This window comes from Vanellus vanellus, assembly GCF_965231255.1.
Source record: "Vanellus vanellus genome assembly, chromosome: 22".
Taxonomy (NCBI): domain Eukaryota; kingdom Metazoa; phylum Chordata; class Aves; order Charadriiformes; family Charadriidae; genus Vanellus; species Vanellus vanellus.
The window spans coordinates 7,165,440-7,182,932 of NC_138927.1; the positions used below are offsets into that span (position 1 = coordinate 7,165,440).

The window sequence follows — 17,493 nt, forward strand, 5'->3', positions numbered from 1 at the left end:
ATGCTCATAGGCAGCATCTAGTATTTAGGCAAGTCCAGAATTTTTAAAAGATACATGCTAAAAAAGCATAAGCTACTGTTTCCTAAGAAGGGGGAGGGAAAGGCAAAAGACCAGAACAGCAAAGAAAAGGACGAAAGTTGTTGCTCTGAAAAATATTTTCTGATTTAAATGTCAAAACACAGGAGAGTTCAGAACCCACTGGGGTGTAGAAAGTTCTGAATGAACAATTAGCATCAGAATTTTACAACCATTTTGTTGGAATGGGAAAATAATGACCCAATAGAATAATAACAAAAATGTCAATGCTCTTTAAAGATTGCCATCTTATTTGTAGGGAGGAGAAAGGCAGTAGTTTAATACTTCTGAGGTGCTGTCAGACGATGGGGTTGGGGATCAGAGACTCTAGATAGTTTTAAAGGAAATGCGTTGGAATCTGTATTCATTTCTATTTAATGTATATGTTTTCCTCAGTTCATAATCAAGTAGAAGAAACATTACGGACGCAGTTAGCGCCACAAACTCCAGAAACTAACTTCAGGGTAAGCTATAGATCTTTCAAACACTTTTGCAAGTGCAGCAATATACTGGAATAATTCAAAATACGTATTTTGTATTTGAGTGTAAATTTGAGTGTCAAGAAAACTGATCTTCTGACTCCTAGACGTCTTTGCTACTTAAACAGTGCATTTAATTTTGTAAAATTTTGCTGACCCTCTCTTTGGATTGAGGATTCTTTTGATAGCCACTCTCATGTTCAGCATGGTCTGACTGACTGGTGAGCCGAATCTAGACCCGGATGCGTCCATCTGACCTGCTGCCTTTTTTCCAGCTGAGACAGGGAACAGCTGTATCAACAGGAGACACTGCCCAAACAGCCGAGTGCCCCTACTGACAACCACCTTAAGAGAGCTGGGTGGCTTCTGCTTTGTCCAAGGAGTGAAAAGGATTGGGGGTGGGATGACAGAGGGTGCTGCAGGGAGACAGAGGCAGCAGCTGCTGCCCGTCATTTCTCCCACCTTCCAGTGGCAGGACCCATTTCTCTTGGTCTGCAGCAGAAGCTCCCCTCGGCAGCAGCCCAACTCCTAATGGCAGATGCAGGAGGGTGAATTCTTTTTCATATTATTGTTTCAGGAGTCTAGCTACCTATTTTCTAGTAAGGAATCTATTGGACAAGAGCTGGGGAATTCCTTTGCACCAAATATTAGAATTAAGGAGGAGCCTTTGGATGACGAATATGATAAAGCTATGGCCCCACAGCAGGGACTATTAGACAAAATTAAAGATGAACCTGATAATTCCGAGGTAAGTTTCCCATTGCATTTCTCATTTTGGTCTGACAACTGACCGCATAAGCTGGATGTAAATTCAGCAATTTATTTGGTTTGTTGACCGAAATTTAACTTGAAGAACATAGATTAGTAGAAGGATTTTTCCCTTTTATACTACCATAAAACCCAAACCCCCAGCTTTTTGATGTCATGTTACCATGTCGCTGAAAATGTTTTGCTTTTCAGTTAGAGACAAAGCAAAGTGCTGTAAAACTTCCATTATTAAATCTGTAGCAACATGGACACTTTATCTCAACTCGGTCTCACTAGGAACGAAAATGTAAATCATGTTTTACTGAATACTTTGTGAATAGTCCCAGTTAGAGACACGTAGTTGAAACAGTGCAATTCCTGCTACTTCCCTCTTAAAGGTTACCTTTGCGAGCACAGTGGTTTGTTGTTTGTTCTTGTTTTAAATTAACACTCAGAGGTCTTACTTTAGCAAAACATTCAAATACGTACACATCAGTGAAGTCAATTTAATCATGTGTTTAAGTGACTTTCTCACTTGAGACTGACATTTTTTATGACAATACAGGTAAAAGTTCAGTAATTGCAAAATGGAAAAAGTCTGCCCTATGGATTGAGTGGTGCTGGGACGAGGATTGCTGAGCTCTAACCAGTCCCTTTGCTGCTGGTTTGCCGTGTGACACCAGGGAAATGATCTGTGTTGCAATTCCTGTCTCCTCACTGTTAATATTTGGGTTACATGCCAAACTTAACATGCAGTTAAAGCGGTGCAGAGCTTCCCAAGGTGATTCATCCCACTTGCATCGACACTAGAGCGCTGGTGTTCTTGTGCAGGCCTTAGTTTTTCTAGCATCATTCTGTGTACTTCTGCTGTACCTCCTCTCCTCTCTGGGCCTGTCTTCCCAACAGTTTTTCTTCCTGTCCTGTGATACTCTTGGCTTCCTAAAATAAAGAAGTAAGCCAAGTATTTGAAACTATTCAGACATCACTGCCCTTCTGATTTGTTCAGTGTCCATGAGATTGTATGTTTTTGTTTTTCCTTAAGCATATATAATGTCAAACGATGTGTAAAATAGTTAAATGTGTCTATTTTGTCCTCCCAAGATGACGTTTGCTGTGTGGATTTGTGTGCAATGCAGTGCAAGATGTCTGTGGTTATCAAAATTCGTATTAATAAGTAAAAGTGAAGACATGAAAAATTTAAATATCAAATATATTCTTCAAAATATTAATTCCTGGAGTAAAATCCTGTAATTATCAACTCTGCCTGATACTGGACAAATATGAGAACTGATGGAGGTTCTGTTTTGCTTTAGATTGGAATTAACGTGGGGTTTTTTTTTGTTTTTTCATGCATCCTGAAAGATAAGAGCGTTTCTTGCTGTAACCAATAGTTGGGGCTGAAGGTTCTTGGCTTTTGGCGCTGTTACACTGCTGTGAAACTATGCTTGATCATGCACAGTTGATGACAGGATTTGCCTCCATTTCTCTTACGAGTATTGACTAAGGATAAAACTGCAGTTAAAATGCGTAAAAAAACCTGTATTTCTGCAAATAACTAGTCTTTAAATTGTAATATTAAAAAAAAAAAATACGGTGCTTTAAAACCCGTCATCACGACATGCCCGTGCAGAGCTGAAAAGCTGCTTTTACTGGAGATTTGAATGTTCCAGTGTGATGGTTCACATGCTGAACGAATGCCATCACCTGTTCTCCTGGGAAACCTGTTGAGAACTAGTTTGGTTGTCTTAATAGAGAAAGTTTTAATTTTCCCACAGGAGTAAGAGAAATGTTAAGTTTAAGCATGTCTTACGTGGACGTTAGTGTGTGATTTTAGGAGATGGCTTAAGTTGAGGGAGCAGTTCACTGCCGCTGAGAAGCGAGCGCTTCATTTTGCCTAGTGACTGTGAGTTGGCTTACCTTGCAGCCAGACAGCAACTGTGAATTTAGCTCAGTCATAACATGACACTGTGCCCTTGCTACTCTCAAATAAGTGTAAGTAGGTTAAATCTTATCGTCTCTGTAGTTCCAAGAGATTATGCTTTTCAGCCTATTAAGATTTACATGGAGAGTGTTACAATCTGCTTTATGGTTCAGATTTCCAGGGAGAGCATGGGCAGGAAGCATGGTGTCAAAGTATGAATAGCTGCTGTGGAGTAAGCTAATGATTTACAGTATGTCAGCTATTCCACAAGCGACTGTCTGTAGGGATTTTCTCATCCTGTAGAAAATGTGAGGTTATTCCCTTCTTGCTGAAGCCAGTCTGAGCGGGGACGGTGATGGTCTGGCTCTAGTGATGCCAGCTTTGATCTGCTGTGAAGCTTCACCTTGCGCTCCCCCAAGGTGCTTAACTCAGGGTGAAGTACAGAATGCTTCTCATCGTCCAGGTCCCAGTCTCTATTTCGTTATTATCATCTATGAATGTGAAGATAAAGCTTGTTACACAGAGTAGGGGCAAGGACTGCAAAGCACTTCTAGATGGAACATTTGCATGAGTGGAAAGCAGAGATTTCTCTTAAGCTTTGTCTGGCTGAATTCTGAGGTGTCTTGGAGCACAGCTGGAAAAGGGAACGCACCAGGCGGCTGCGCTTTTCCCTTTCTACGTGACACCCTCGGTTGTAGTTTGCTGTGAACCTCTGAGCAGGTTCCGTGTGTGGTGCTCCCGCAGCAGCATCTGTAAACCTGATCTTTGGAGCAGGCTTAGGAGAGTCACTCTGCCTTGCTGGACCTTAAGATTCAATACGGTGTTATGAAAGAATGGAAATCATGTAACCTGTTATTACATGTGTGTATTTGTTCTCCTTTTCCTTTCCCTTTGTTTTAGGAGTACGGCCAACAGGCAAAATCTCAGGAAGGGGAGCTGAAAATCAGTGCTGTATTTTCAGTCAGTGGCAGTCCTCTTGGTAAGAAATAGGCAAGACTAACTTTATTTAAACCTGTAAAATATGTCACCTTTGCAAACAGTCTTGTGGGTTATTCTGCATTTTGTTTGCTATGTCTGACCCCAGCAGGAAAAAAGAACTAGTTTGATTTAGAGACAATTAAATTCAGAGATTGGAAAATAATTGTATTTTTGAGGCATAGGAAAATTGAATGTGAAAGGGATGCTAAAAGTGCATTCTCAGTCTTAAGAGTAGTTGAAACAATCTGCTGTGCAGAAAACCAGCACAGGACATGTATTAATGGAGAGTTCATCTGCTATTTAATTCTCCCTTAGACCCTGACAACCGAAATGAAGTCATAAGCTTTGTGCTTGCCCCCTGCACACAAGTGAATTATGTGTAATACATATATGACAGTTACTCTATGTTTTCTCTGTCGTTTTGTCTTTTTTTTTTTAGCTCCACAGCTGTCATCAGGTTTCCAGCCTGCTGTGGCATCCTCTGGCATGAGTAAAATGCTTCCTTCAGTTCCAACCACAGCTGTTCGGGTTTCCTGTTCTGGCTGTAAAAAAATCCTGCAGAAGGGGCAAACTGCATACCAGAGGAAAGGCTCGACCCAGCTCTTCTGCTCCACACTGTGCCTCACTGGATACACCGTTCCAGCTCCTCGCCCACCAGCTTCTACCAAGAAAACCTGCTCAAGCTGCTCAAAGTAGGACACTGTTTTAATTTGTTTGAGTAATAATTGATATTCAAACAGATAATGAAGGCTTCAATTCTCTTTTTACACAACACGCTGTTTCTGTAATGCCCACTTCTGTCAAGCTTCCCTTCAAAAAATCGTAGCCGATACTCTTATTTGTTAGTCGGTCTGTCTGCTTTCAGTTCCAATTTGTTAATTAGATTTTACATACACATAGGTTTAAAAGCCTCTGTTGTGAAGTGTGCATCTTGTCTTTTTTTAATTTAAATGAGCTGCACTTGAAAGGGTACTACGCTTTCCAGCCATTTTAAAATGTCACTGCGCTATCAAAACCACAAACAAAAGTACATTTAAAAAATATTTTATGTATTATTTCTTCTAGATGAAAATAGGTTTACCAAATCCCCAAAATTAAATAAAAACATGGGGAAATTAATATATTTGAGGCAGGATATTTCCTTAGATTCGAAAAAAATTTTAACTCTCTTTAAGCCTAGGTTTTAGCTCTTCAAAATATGTCACTGCTGCTGTTATTTAATGATGGCAAAACTTCCGTAAGATGCAGAGAGGTTAAGTTTATTAAGACTTGAGTTTTTCAGGTAGTAGAGGTTTCAGTACCGAAATCAGTTGGTTTCTACCTAGACCTAGAGAGGAAAGGCGAGGTTTGCTTTTGTGAGCCTACTTGGGAAAATTTCTTTAGAAAGATGATATACATTTTCCACGGTCCTGTTGGAAACACAGGCCTGAACCTTCAGCTCTGAAAACATTTTAATTGTTAAAATTTTGTGTTCATTTGTATTATTATCTCGAAATCAGCAAAAGGAGACCTTGTGGCTTACGCTTTAAGATGTCATATTACTATACCATTAACTTGAGGCAAATAAATAACTTTGCAGACTGATTGTGCTACAGTCTGTTTATAGAGCAGAATTATTCATATGTATTATTTTTAGTTATGAAAGTTACTTTGCAAAAGGAATGCTGCTTTGTTCATCATTTCTTCAACAACAGATTTATTACTTTCAGTTTTACAAGGTCAGCTGAACTTAAACTTGAGACTTAAATTATTCTTTTCACTTGCTGTCTCAGTGTGAAAAGACCTTGTAATAAGCTTTGGCAGTCTTGGCTGTAATTTGTTTTTCTTCTGCTGAAAAATGGTTTGTCTCTGACAGGACAGGTGAGAAGGAGGCATCCTTCCAACCAACAAAGTCATATAAATATTTCCTCCTAGTTTTTTGACCTAGGAGCTTTGAAACTTTTCTGTGAATGACTGTTTCAAAAGAGAGGAGAGATAAGGAGAAAGTTGTTTGTTAAATCCAGCAACAAATAAACATAACTGTAGATGGGAGGTAAGAGATGGAAAGTTACAATACTAGTCAGACCATTTTGGACGTGGTGATTAGAAATGGTGACCTTTCGTTTCCCCTTATTTTTTCTCTACCCCATTATGATAGGTATTTTCATTGTTAAAGGGAATTATTCCACATATCCTGCTTTCTAATTTTTTTTTTTTTTTTAGTAAAGACTTTTCCCAGTTCCTTTTGAAAAGATTTAATGATATAGCTTCATGCTTTTATAGGCCACTCCTAAGTCCGGGTACAAAATATTTCACAAAATATCTACTTGAGAATTGTACTTAACTATTTTCCTAATAGGAAAAGAAAATTAAGTCAGGTTCTTAGATCAGCAAAAAGAAAAGCTTTAAATTAAATTAAGCCACCCTCTTCTAGAGAATGTTTAGTCTGCAGAAAAGGAAAGGACAGCAAGTTGACATGACACCAACATTAATTCTTCCTCTCTTTGTTTGTTTTTCTTTTTTCCATAGAGACATTCTAAATCCAAAGGATGTAATCACTGCCCAGTTTGACAATACAAACTCCAGTAAGGATTTCTGCAGCCAGTCTTGTCTTTCTACGTATGAACTGAAAAGGAAACCTGTTGTTACTATTCATACTAACAGCATTTCAACCAAGTGCAGCATGTGCCAGAAGAACGCAGTGGTAATTGCAAACTTCTTTTTCTTTTGAATTTCCTTTAGATCGGGACAACTTGCTATCTCAGAGATGAGCATATATATTCTTTCTATTCTTATTATATATTCTTTCTTTTCTTCCAGATTAGACACGAAGTGAATTACCAGAACGTTGTCCACAAGCTCTGCAGCGATGCCTGCTTCTCCAAGTTCCGCTCGGCTAACAACTTGACCATGAACTGCTGTGAGAATTGCGGAGGGTACTGCTATAGCGGCTCTGGCCAGTGTCACATGCTTCAAATAGAGGGACAGTCAAAAAAGTTCTGCAGTTCAACATGTGTGACAGCGTACAAGCAGGTATACTTTGACCGAATATTAAAGATATGTCCTTGATTACATTTTGGGTGTTTTAAGAAACACTCAATTTATTAGTTGATTATTTCAGTTACTGTCTTGGTCTAAGAGAACTCCTTTTGCCATTTGCTGCTTAATCTTTGCCCAGATATGTTGCTTTGTTTCCTTTACTGAATTGGCCACCAGATTATCCCAGTGTGAGGGAAGACACAGAGGGGCCACTCAGCAGCAGAAGACTGACTTTTTTCAGCCTTTGAGATGCTCTCCCTGTTTGAGTTTTCTCTACTAAATTTTAGCATTTGAATTAAGTGGAGAGGAAAAGTAATAATTAGTTGATAATTTTGATTATAATTTTTAAATGTTTAATGTTTTAATTCTGATTATAATGGAGCATCTCAAAGAGCTGAGCAGTTGAGAGAATCTTAATTTATTATAATAGCTCAATTATTTTTGACTGACTTATTTTAATGCAATTACTTTAGGAAAAATTGCCCTCCGATAAGATAGTGTAACTTCATTTTGTGGCTTGACACTGCTGCCCCATTATTCAGGCCACTTAGACCAAGAGCAGCCTAATGGATTAAAAAAATGGTAAAAGTACTTCATCCAGAAAATTACCTACAACATCAGTTGTCCTCTGAAACAAATCTGGAAATTAAATATCTGGAAAGGAGAGGGATTTCATGCTGCTTTTGCATCTCACATCAAAAGCTTATATATGTTAGTCTTCCTAAAAATACAGTATGTGCAAAGCTTGTAAGTCTTATCTATTTTTTATTGATTTTTTTTTTAAAAGCATCCAACTCAGTTGTCAGATACATTCTGATAGTTTCTGGGGTTTTGTGGGTGAGAGAGGAACCTCCTTCTCTCTGTTTCTTTTCTCATCTGTTAAATGGGCATATTGCTTGCATGTGTTAAAAATCAGAAGCAAAATGTTGCTTCTCAGCAAAAATGTCGAAGTCATCTGGTACAAGGTGCTTGGTACGTGCTAGTACAGCACGTAGTGGTGTTTGCACTTGGAGGCCATTGCCCTGACAGCCTGGGTACTGCCCACACTGGTCTGCAAAGGTAGCGCTTACCCTGAATGAGAGACAGCCCAGGTCTCAGGTGGTCAAAGTGTGAATGTAGCAAGCCTACTGGAGACCTCCAGTAAGTATATCTGCATCATAAATAATACAGCTGTAAAATACGTGCTGTTTCAAGTGCACTGGCAGTCACTTCTGTACATATTTTACATGCTAGTGATTAATTTCCGTGTTAATAAAAATATTAAGGTTCAAATGAATGACAGATTTCCATGTTTCCACAGAAGTCAGCTAAAATTACACCTTGCACACTGTGTAAATCTTTGCGATCTTCAGCCGAGATGATAGAGAGCACAAATAACTTGGGAAAAACTGAGCTGTTTTGCTCCGTTAACTGTTTGTCAGCGTATAGAGTAAAAATGGTTACTTCTGCAGGTAAGTTTATCCTTTTACTTCTTTAGAAGCATAATTTCACGTAGCTCATATCCAAACAATTTGTCTTGAAAGTTAAGGCTGATATCCTTTTTTGGGGGGATGGGAAGTGGCGTTTGTTTTTTTTAAAACAGAGGTGCTGAGATGGGAAAATAAGGACTTTCTACCATAGATAAACCTAACAGTGGCAGTACAGCCATTTCAGCTTTGTTTTATGAGAGTTTAAACATGATAATAAACCTTAATCTATTTTCTGCTCTTGCAAGTGCAGCTGGTGGGTTTCTCAGCGAGACAAAACCACTTCTGTGGATGTATGCCATACCACCGCTGTGACTCTTCTGCCCCTGCTCTCCAGGGCGATTAGCTTAGTTACCTCTGCCTAATGTTGCATTGAGTTAGGCAAACGTATTCACAGCTATTTTTCTTGTAAAATAGAAAAATGCTTACTGACATCCTAGGGATACTGGGAGATTAATTAAAGGATCTGGCAAGCAACAGGCACCGCAGCTGCAGTGTCTGCATCTGAATCTGTAGAAACTTTGTCTTGGGCTTCTGTGCGTACCTTGGCTTGTCATTCAGATTCTCTGTTTTTGTATGCACAGTGCAGAATTATCTGCAGTGCAATTTGTTGCATAAACCACTTTTTCTTCTCTGTTTCACCCTCAGGTGTTCAAGTTCAGTGCAACAGCTGCAAAACTTCAGCAAACCCTCAGTATCACTTGGCTATGTCAGACGGGAGCATACGCAATTTTTGCAGCTACAGTTGTGTAGTAGCTTTTCAGGTGTGACACCTAGGATTTCTTCTTAGCTTAATGAACAGAGTAATAAATTGATGGTGTAAATATCTGGGATGTGGGATAAAACATGTAATACTGTAAAATAAAGTCCATTCCTCAATTTGCTTTCCTGCAGAATTTGTTCAACAAGCCTGCAGGAATGAACTCCTCAGTGGTACCTCTGTCGCAAGGTCAAGTCATTGTAAGCATTCCCTCGGGGGCAACGGTATCGGCCGGTGGCACCACCTCGACTGTGTCCCCCAGCTCCATGAGCAGTTCAGCTGCAGCGGGTCTACAGAGGCTGGCTGCCCAGTCCCAGCAAGTCACTTTTGCCCGCCCTGTTGTAAAACTCAGGTGTCAGCACTGTAACAGATTGTTTGCAACCAAACCCGAACTGCTTGACTACAAGGTAATAAAGATCAGGGCTTTTTGAGCTCGTGTTTCTCAACAGAAGCCCAGGAAATTGTAGCTCATGTGTAATGGTCTGTCAGTACTGCTCTGTTGCTTACTATGACCTGCTATGGAGGAATTTAGAACTGATTTTGGTATCATTTAACCGTTATCAAAATTAATACTGATACTAGCCCTTTGATTTTAAAAACAGAAAAAAAAAAAAAAAAACAACTCCAAAAAAACCCAAACCCTGGGATTGCCTGGCTAGGTGAGCACGTTCCCGATTCTTGGTCCCAGAGATGATCCTTTTAATTCCAAGACAAAACACATTGGTGAGGGCTTTCCGCAGAAAATTGTGTTGTCTTTGTTTTAAAGCTAAATGGGGAGACTTTACTTGCTAGCGCTTTCTGTTGATGATTTCCAAGGGCAGAAATACGCTTCTGAGTTTATATTAACTATTAAAATGTATTATCTGGGATGTGAAGCATTGAAACCCAAACACTCTGGCTGTGTTGCAGGGTAAAATGTTCCAGTTTTGTGGGAAGACCTGCTGTGATGAATATAAGAAGAGGAGCAGTGTAATGGCATTGTGTGAATACTGCAGAATTGAGAAAATTATCAAGGAGACAGTGCGATTCTCAGGCATAGATAAAACATTCTGTAGTGAAGGTAAGAAAGGGCAAGACTGTGTCTCAGATGAATCAAGTCGGAAGTGTTTTGCCTTGATGTTATTAGTGACACTAAGACAAACCTAATCTTTTTAGGTTAGAAAACTGGTTTTTAGGTTTAGAAACACAGAACTTTGTTCACACGTCACAGTTTAATGGTGTGTTTCAACAAATTATTACAGATATAACTAAATATAAGAACTAGAAGTGCTGAGAAAATGTCATTTCGATACTGAAGGATGCTTTTGTTTTCTTGCTATTTTCTCTTCTTTTAGGTTGTAAACTGCTCTATAAACATGACTTGGCTAAGCGCTGGGGAAACCACTGTAAAATGTGCAGTTACTGTTTACAGACTTCCCCCAAACTGGTCCAGAATCACTTTGGGGGGAAAATGGAGGAATTTTGCTCAGAGGAGTGCATGTCTAAGTTCACAGTTTTGTTTTACCAGGTAAGCAATATTCTCCCATAGCGTTCTCTAGAATATAAACGTGTTAGCAAAAGAACCTTTGTAAATTAGGAGCTGTGTGAACTGCCTGTAGTTGACTTCTGTGTCCACGGAATATATCGTGTATATGTGAGAGATGAGCAAATCCTTCACTTTTGAGTACCAGTTTTCTATATAGAGAAAACGTAATAAGGGTCGTGGGAAGACACACACTGAATGTTCTGCTGTTTTGTGTTACACTGCAAAAATGATGCAGTCTTACAGACTGCTTTACGCTGTATTTGCTGAGCAAAGTGCAAGGAGGTTTTTATACACGTGCTCTTTGTTGCTGTCTATGAGTGTGTTTAATTTCTCCCTCACTCTGTTTTCCTAGATGGCGAAGTGTGACGGTTGTAAGAGACAAGGTAAACTCAGTGAGTCCATGAAATGGCAAGGCGAGATCAAGCATTTTTGCAACCTGCTTTGTATTCTGTTGTTCTGTAATCAGCAAAGTGTTTCTGACCCTCCGCCCCCAAACAACACAGGTAAACCAGGCTGGGAATACTATTGCCTTTTGGTGTGCGTGATCGTGATGTGAACGTTTGTTTGGAAACTCGATTCAGTGAACTTTTTGAGATCCACCCTCTCCTGGGGGGCTCCCCCGTCGCCATTGAATGGGCTGGTTTAGATCTGTCTCCTACTTCAAACAATTTCAAACTTCTGTAGGTACGAGATGAGATTGCTTCATCTATCAAATCCACATTGTGATTTTAAGGAAGATGAAACAAAAGCACTTAAATTTTCAATCACTTTCATAAAAGAAACACCCATTTTACTGGGGTAAAATGAACTGATACCTACTGAAGACATGTTAAATACTCAGCTTGTCTCCTGTACTTGATAGGACATAGCCAGATACAGTAGAATGTTAACGTCCACTTTACAAAAAAAAATCAAATGGTGAAATTAGTGGCCTTAATGGTTGTAGATACAACCTTCCATATATGAACTTAAAATAGCCAGTTCTGTGTAGTCTGGAGGTACATCGAGAGTTACCATTTCTATGTCATTGTGTTGATTCTTGAAGTATCAATGCCAAGGTTAATGTGCGCTGTAGCTCTGTCCTTGCTCATTGTTTTGGCAGATGGAGTAGGAAGGAGGGTGGGAATGAAGCCCACAGGAGCAGGAAATGTGGGATTCTGTAGGGAATGAAATGCAAAGGCAAGAAAGGAAGAAAAGCCCACAAAGACAGGAAGAGGAGGGGAAACAAAGGGCAGAAATAGCACTGATCCTAAAGAGGGGCATTATCTCCCACTGAGTGACGGTGACTGCAACAGTAAGGTACCCAACCAGCAATAAAGAATATTAACTGGAAGTTTGTGGTAGGCACCAGGCCACGTTCTGCTCTTCAACTTCATGCACATCTGCTGCTTGCATTGGTGGGAGCTGTTTTCCCTGATTAAGACTAATATGCAAGTAACTTTATACTTTCGGGCCATACCTATACCATGTGACATTCCTGGTCTTGTCAGTACATTTGGCTGTTGGTGAGGGCAGCCAGAGCCATGGTGGGCCTGCTTCTCCAGAAGCGTGCCTGCAACTTCAGCTGAGGCAAGAGTGCAGTGCCTTTACGGGACTGCCCTCCAGGCGTCTCTCTGAACTGGGGGCCGCCAGGGTAACGCAGTGCCTCGGAACAATAGGTTTTGATGAAGTGCGGTCATTCAGGGTGATGGGGTGACAAATGGTGCTTTCAAATGGAAAGAACCTAAGAATTCCTCTAACTGTGAGAGCCTCATAAAATTCGCCTCGTTCATTATTTGTCCGGATCTCGGCTGCCTCCTGTACTGCGGGTGTTCGGTACCACGCACAGCACAGCGAGGCATCGGTCCTCCTTGTCTCCTGAGTGCTGCTGCAACGCACTGCTACTGCAAAGAGAAAGCTGCTTTGATGCTATGACGAACTTTTGAAATGTTTCAGTGACTGGAAAACAGCTTAGGTTCGCTTGTGCCCCTAATTAAACTGAAACAGCTGCAGTTTGACACCTACATTCCCTTCTCATGCAGCAGCAGGCTTTTTCATTTGGAGATAAATCTGGAGGGTGGGTGTTGCTTCAGAAATGCCATTTTATAAATTATCTTATGCTTATTTTCATTTTCTTCTGTTCGCTCTGTCCAGCAAACCTTTCTATGGCACCAGCTTCCTCATCAGGCCCTCCTTCTTTGAGAAAGGACTCAACCCCTGTCATAGCAAATGTGGTGTCCCTTGCAAGCACCCCTGCTGCCCAGCCTACGGTTAACTCCAACAATGTTTTACAGGGTAAGACTGCCGAATACTGTGCCCGCATTTTTAAATCTCTATTCCTGAACATTTATATTTGTTCGGGGATCTTTTCCGCTGAGGACAACAGCCACTTCTTCATTATGCCTCACATCTGTGCGGATGGTTACAGTCTTGTCCTTACTTTACCTAGGGATAAATAATGACTTAAATTTATGTACATAGACCAGGGAATGAGGTTTAATGGGAATCCTTTTTCTTGACCTCGGCAGAGTGTGGGTTATGGTCCTTGATGATAAGTACACAGGCTATTGTATGTTTTTTCTTCACAGGTGCAGTCCCTACTGTGACAGCAAAAATAATAGGAGATGTAAGTTTTACGAGAGACTCTTTCTCACTTTCACCCAGATTGTATCAATAACAAGTAAAGTATCCAATAATTTTGCACCGTCATTTTGTAACTGCTTTTCCTAGTTGTGATGGGGATTTAAAAATCATCCAGCTTGCAGATGCTTTTCTTAAAATGGATAGAGCTTGTATGGTATAAAGTCTTTTTGTGTCCGCTGACAGATTGATTAGATGTTTTAAGGCAAAGCTTGTCAAATTGTAGCTCTTGGGATGGCTGTAGTTCTCAAGCAATTCTTGTGTGGCTTCTTGTGTGTACCTGAGGCTACCTTTTGTGCCCAGAAGTGGGATGTGATGTCAAAAGGACTAGCGTCGGAGGAAGGGGACCAACGTGGGCTGCTGTGGCTGACCTGACCGAGCTCTTGCAGCTTAGCTTTCCTTCCCCGCTCCCTAGTAGTGTGGTAACGGAGCTGTAGGGAACCATTGTCACCGCTTATCTGTGAATAACTCCTAGAGTTCCTATTCTAGAGCAATTTGAGGTATGTGGTATACACCTTGCAACTCTCTTAAAAAATGAAGCCTTTATTATGTAGCTCTTAGGTTCTGGAAGACTGATCCCCTTGCTTTTAGCTGAAGTGTCATTTATGGATTAGAGTATGAATTTTCCCTAATGAAACAGATCCTGTTCTTTGAATGCATGACTGAAAATTACAGTTAGCAGGACATGACGTTAGTACAAGCAGGAGTAGTCAGTCTGTGTGCAATCAGGAAGTGATACTGATACTGCTAGCCTTTGTGTTCATTTTTTACTTTAATTTCTTTCCAGTAGTTTCACATCAGTTTACTAAGTTTTTCGGTTATCTGTAGCAGCCAAAATTTTATTCATCAAAAGTATCTTAACATAAGTCCTCGTTAAGTCCTTGCCATCAGTAAGATTCCAACGTCAAAAGTTTACAGAGTTGATTTGACTACAGAAACCAAACATACTTGCAGATTTGTTCACTGCACTGCTAACAGAAAAAAAAAGCCTATTGTTTGATTAAAATAAATTGCGGTGAAGACCAGAAAGTGCCAAATACATTAGCAAGATATTTTTGCAGTAGTTTTTAAATTATCATTTTTGTCAGTAAGGAGTTTTAAATTGTTCAACCTGCCGTAGTAGAGAACCAATACTAATCTTATGAGATCCTTCAAACCAATACTGACTCTGCCTTCATTTGTGTTTTTCCAAACAGGCTAGTACTCAGACAGATGCCCTAAAGCTGCCTCCGTCCCAGCCACCTAGGCTTCTAAAAAACAAAGCATTGTTGTGCAAGCCAATCACACAGACTAAGGCCACCTCATGCAAACCTCACACACAAAACAAAGAATGCCAGACAGGTATGTATCTAATCTCCTACCCATTTTATAGAAGTCTGTATTGCAGTTGAGAGAGTAATGCATGATTTATATAACAGAGAATATTTTGTAATGTATTTTAAAACCTTAAATAGTTTTCAGATTGTCTTATGGTATGTTCCAAAGAGCAGTTTGCCTTACAGATGTAAACTATTTGCCATTCTTTGAAATCCTTAAAGCTTCGTGTGTGATGAATCTTGAGATCTGCTTTAACTCATCTTTATGCGATCATCTTAACTGTGGAAAATGAAGAGCAATAGTTAAGTGACATGCAGAAGGCTACAGAGGGAACTTGTTTTCCTCAGCCCAGAATTTGTGAGTCCTTAGCTCTGACAGCACAAGCCACGAGAGCACTCATTTTAGTAAAGCGCGTGATTTCTCAAAGATTGTTTCAACGCTCTCTTTCCTTTGATTATTAGATACAGATACCAAGAACCTCTGAAAATTAAGTCCCTATTCCTAAGATAATTTCATTAGATACATATTTCTCTAAGCTCCCCCTCTGGACAGGAGGAAAGAGAAACACCTTCAAAGGCTATTACGTAGTCCAGTCTGTCATCGAGGAGTGTTTTTTTCATCATTGTTACTGTAGGAGGAGAGTATCATCTAGTGTTGATGTAAACCTCTTAATGAGGAAGACGAAGTTAAGTGGGAAGATTGTAGTTAGTTTTTTAATGGTACCTTCTTACTGTCTTGTAGTTCCTTGTGAGATAATTGCAATAACACACCATTTACCTCGGTGTGTTTAATACTTAATTCCACTCTTCCCTTCCAGTATTCATGTATATGGTCTCAGTGCTGTTTATTTCCAAACTCCAGTATTAATACTTGTTACGACAATGCTAAAGTGAAGGGTGACTATGAACCAAGATGCGGTACTGTGCACAATGAGTTACAAGCAGAAGTCGAAACAATTATCATGGACGCTCTGGAGTGTACTGGATAGTCATATGGTTAAACAATTTTTGGTTTGTTCTATTTTTGGTGTAACAGAAGAAGAAGAAGTTCAACCCCAGATCATTGTGGTACCTGTTCCTGTACCAGTGTTTGTGCCAGTGCCCCTTCACCTCTACACTCAGTACACACCAGTTCCACTTGGGATGCCAGTACCTGTAAGTTATACTTCAGTTCACTACAGAAGTGGTGTACAGTCTTGGTTCTGAACAGGACACAAAGTAGTGTCATTGGGTTTTGTGACTAGTCATGCAAGTGGTATTTGCAGTCCTTGAAGCCATTTCTATGCTTATCACATCATGTTTCATTAAACGTCATCACACAAAACTACCAATTTGTGGTGTTATTGCAGAAATGGAATAAATTGTGGAGCTATTTTAAAATTAAATTTAGTAGTCCTGAAATATATGTAAGATTAAATGAGAGGAATCTCCTTTGTGTATTTGCTGTTTCCCTTCACTCCCAAACATGCTCTAGTATTTTCCACGTGTTCCATAGGTACCAGTTCCCATGCTCTTCCCAACGACCCTGGATAGTGCTGATAAGATCATTGAAACTATTCAGGATATCAAGGAAAAGATTCCCACAAATCCATTCGAAGCTGATCTCCTTCAGATGGCAGAAATGATTGCAGAAGATGAGGAGAAAGAAAAAACACACTCTCATGGTGGTATGTGATGTTTTTAAAAAGGAAACTAAATGCAGTGACTTGGGGAATTTCTCACCACGGAAAATAGGTAGAGAAATAGATGTAGGGTCTATCTTGGCTGCTTCCCCAGTATGCATGCCAAGTTAAATGGTCCTGTCGACTTACCAATGTTTATTTTCCACAATTAAAGTGTTCGTGCAGGTGAAGTGCCAACCTAGACAGGACTGTAATGCTTATGTCATGTCTCAGCAATTTTTGTGACTTATTCTTTTAAAATGAGGCGGCCTTCTGGGAATTCAGCTGAACTGTGTATTTGGAGATACTTTTGTCTCTGTGTACAACATTCTGTTCTTTGTTTTGAAAACATGTTTTCTTTTGAGATTAATTTACTCTTCCTCCCTAGTTCCCACCTCGGGTGCTGGTTATACTCGCACCTTTCTGAAGCCTTTGTAATTTCACAGAGGTTTAGCAGTCACTATTCACCAGAGCTATGCTTAGCGTAGAACCCGTGTTAGATACTGCGCACTGACAGTGGTTCTGTCTTTGCATTCCCTTTCCCCGATCCTAGGTGCTGATTTGACTTTTGTTGACAGTAGCAGATTGCTAGAGGTAGTGATCTCCAGGTCAGTACCTCATGCATTAGCAGAAGGAGTTGAAATCAAGAAGACAGAGCAGCTGTTTTACAAGAGTATTTTCCTGTCAGGCTTTCTATGGTGGATTCTTGGAGGGTGATGGAGGTTAGAATGTGTTGGATAATGATCATCCCATGTAATAAAAGTGGAACAAGCTGAAAAGAAATGAACAAAATATCTTACTTGTCTACAGATGACTCAAATAACAAACGCAGAGGGATGGAAACATTTGGAAAAGCAAACATGGGTTAGTTCTGCATTTCTTTTTCTCCCGTAACAGCGTGACCAAGGTAGAAAGCTGTTAGGAGAAC

At 40.0% G+C, this 17,493-nt stretch overlaps 1 protein-coding gene across 1 annotated transcript in view; it reads left to right on the forward strand.

Moving 5' to 3' along the window:
- ZMYM4 (zinc finger MYM-type containing 4) overlaps positions 1 to 17,493 on the forward strand; it is a gene marked incomplete at its 5' end in the record, with an annotated part of 42,572 nt that overhangs the window by 14,340 nt on the left and 10,739 nt on the right. Inside the window, 17 exon segments of the mRNA XM_082494183.1 lie at positions 472 to 539; positions 1,132 to 1,302; positions 4,123 to 4,201; positions 4,640 to 4,892; positions 6,709 to 6,883; positions 7,000 to 7,212; positions 8,519 to 8,669; positions 9,333 to 9,448; positions 9,579 to 9,851; positions 10,354 to 10,504; positions 10,779 to 10,951; positions 11,322 to 11,472; positions 13,103 to 13,243; positions 13,537 to 13,574; positions 14,785 to 14,929; positions 15,941 to 16,059; positions 16,400 to 16,571. Coding sequence (XP_082350309.1) covers positions 472 to 539; positions 1,132 to 1,302; positions 4,123 to 4,201; positions 4,640 to 4,892; positions 6,709 to 6,883; positions 7,000 to 7,212; positions 8,519 to 8,669; positions 9,333 to 9,448; positions 9,579 to 9,851; positions 10,354 to 10,504; positions 10,779 to 10,951; positions 11,322 to 11,472; positions 13,103 to 13,243; positions 13,537 to 13,574; positions 14,785 to 14,929; positions 15,941 to 16,059; positions 16,400 to 16,571 — 2,589 coding nt within the window.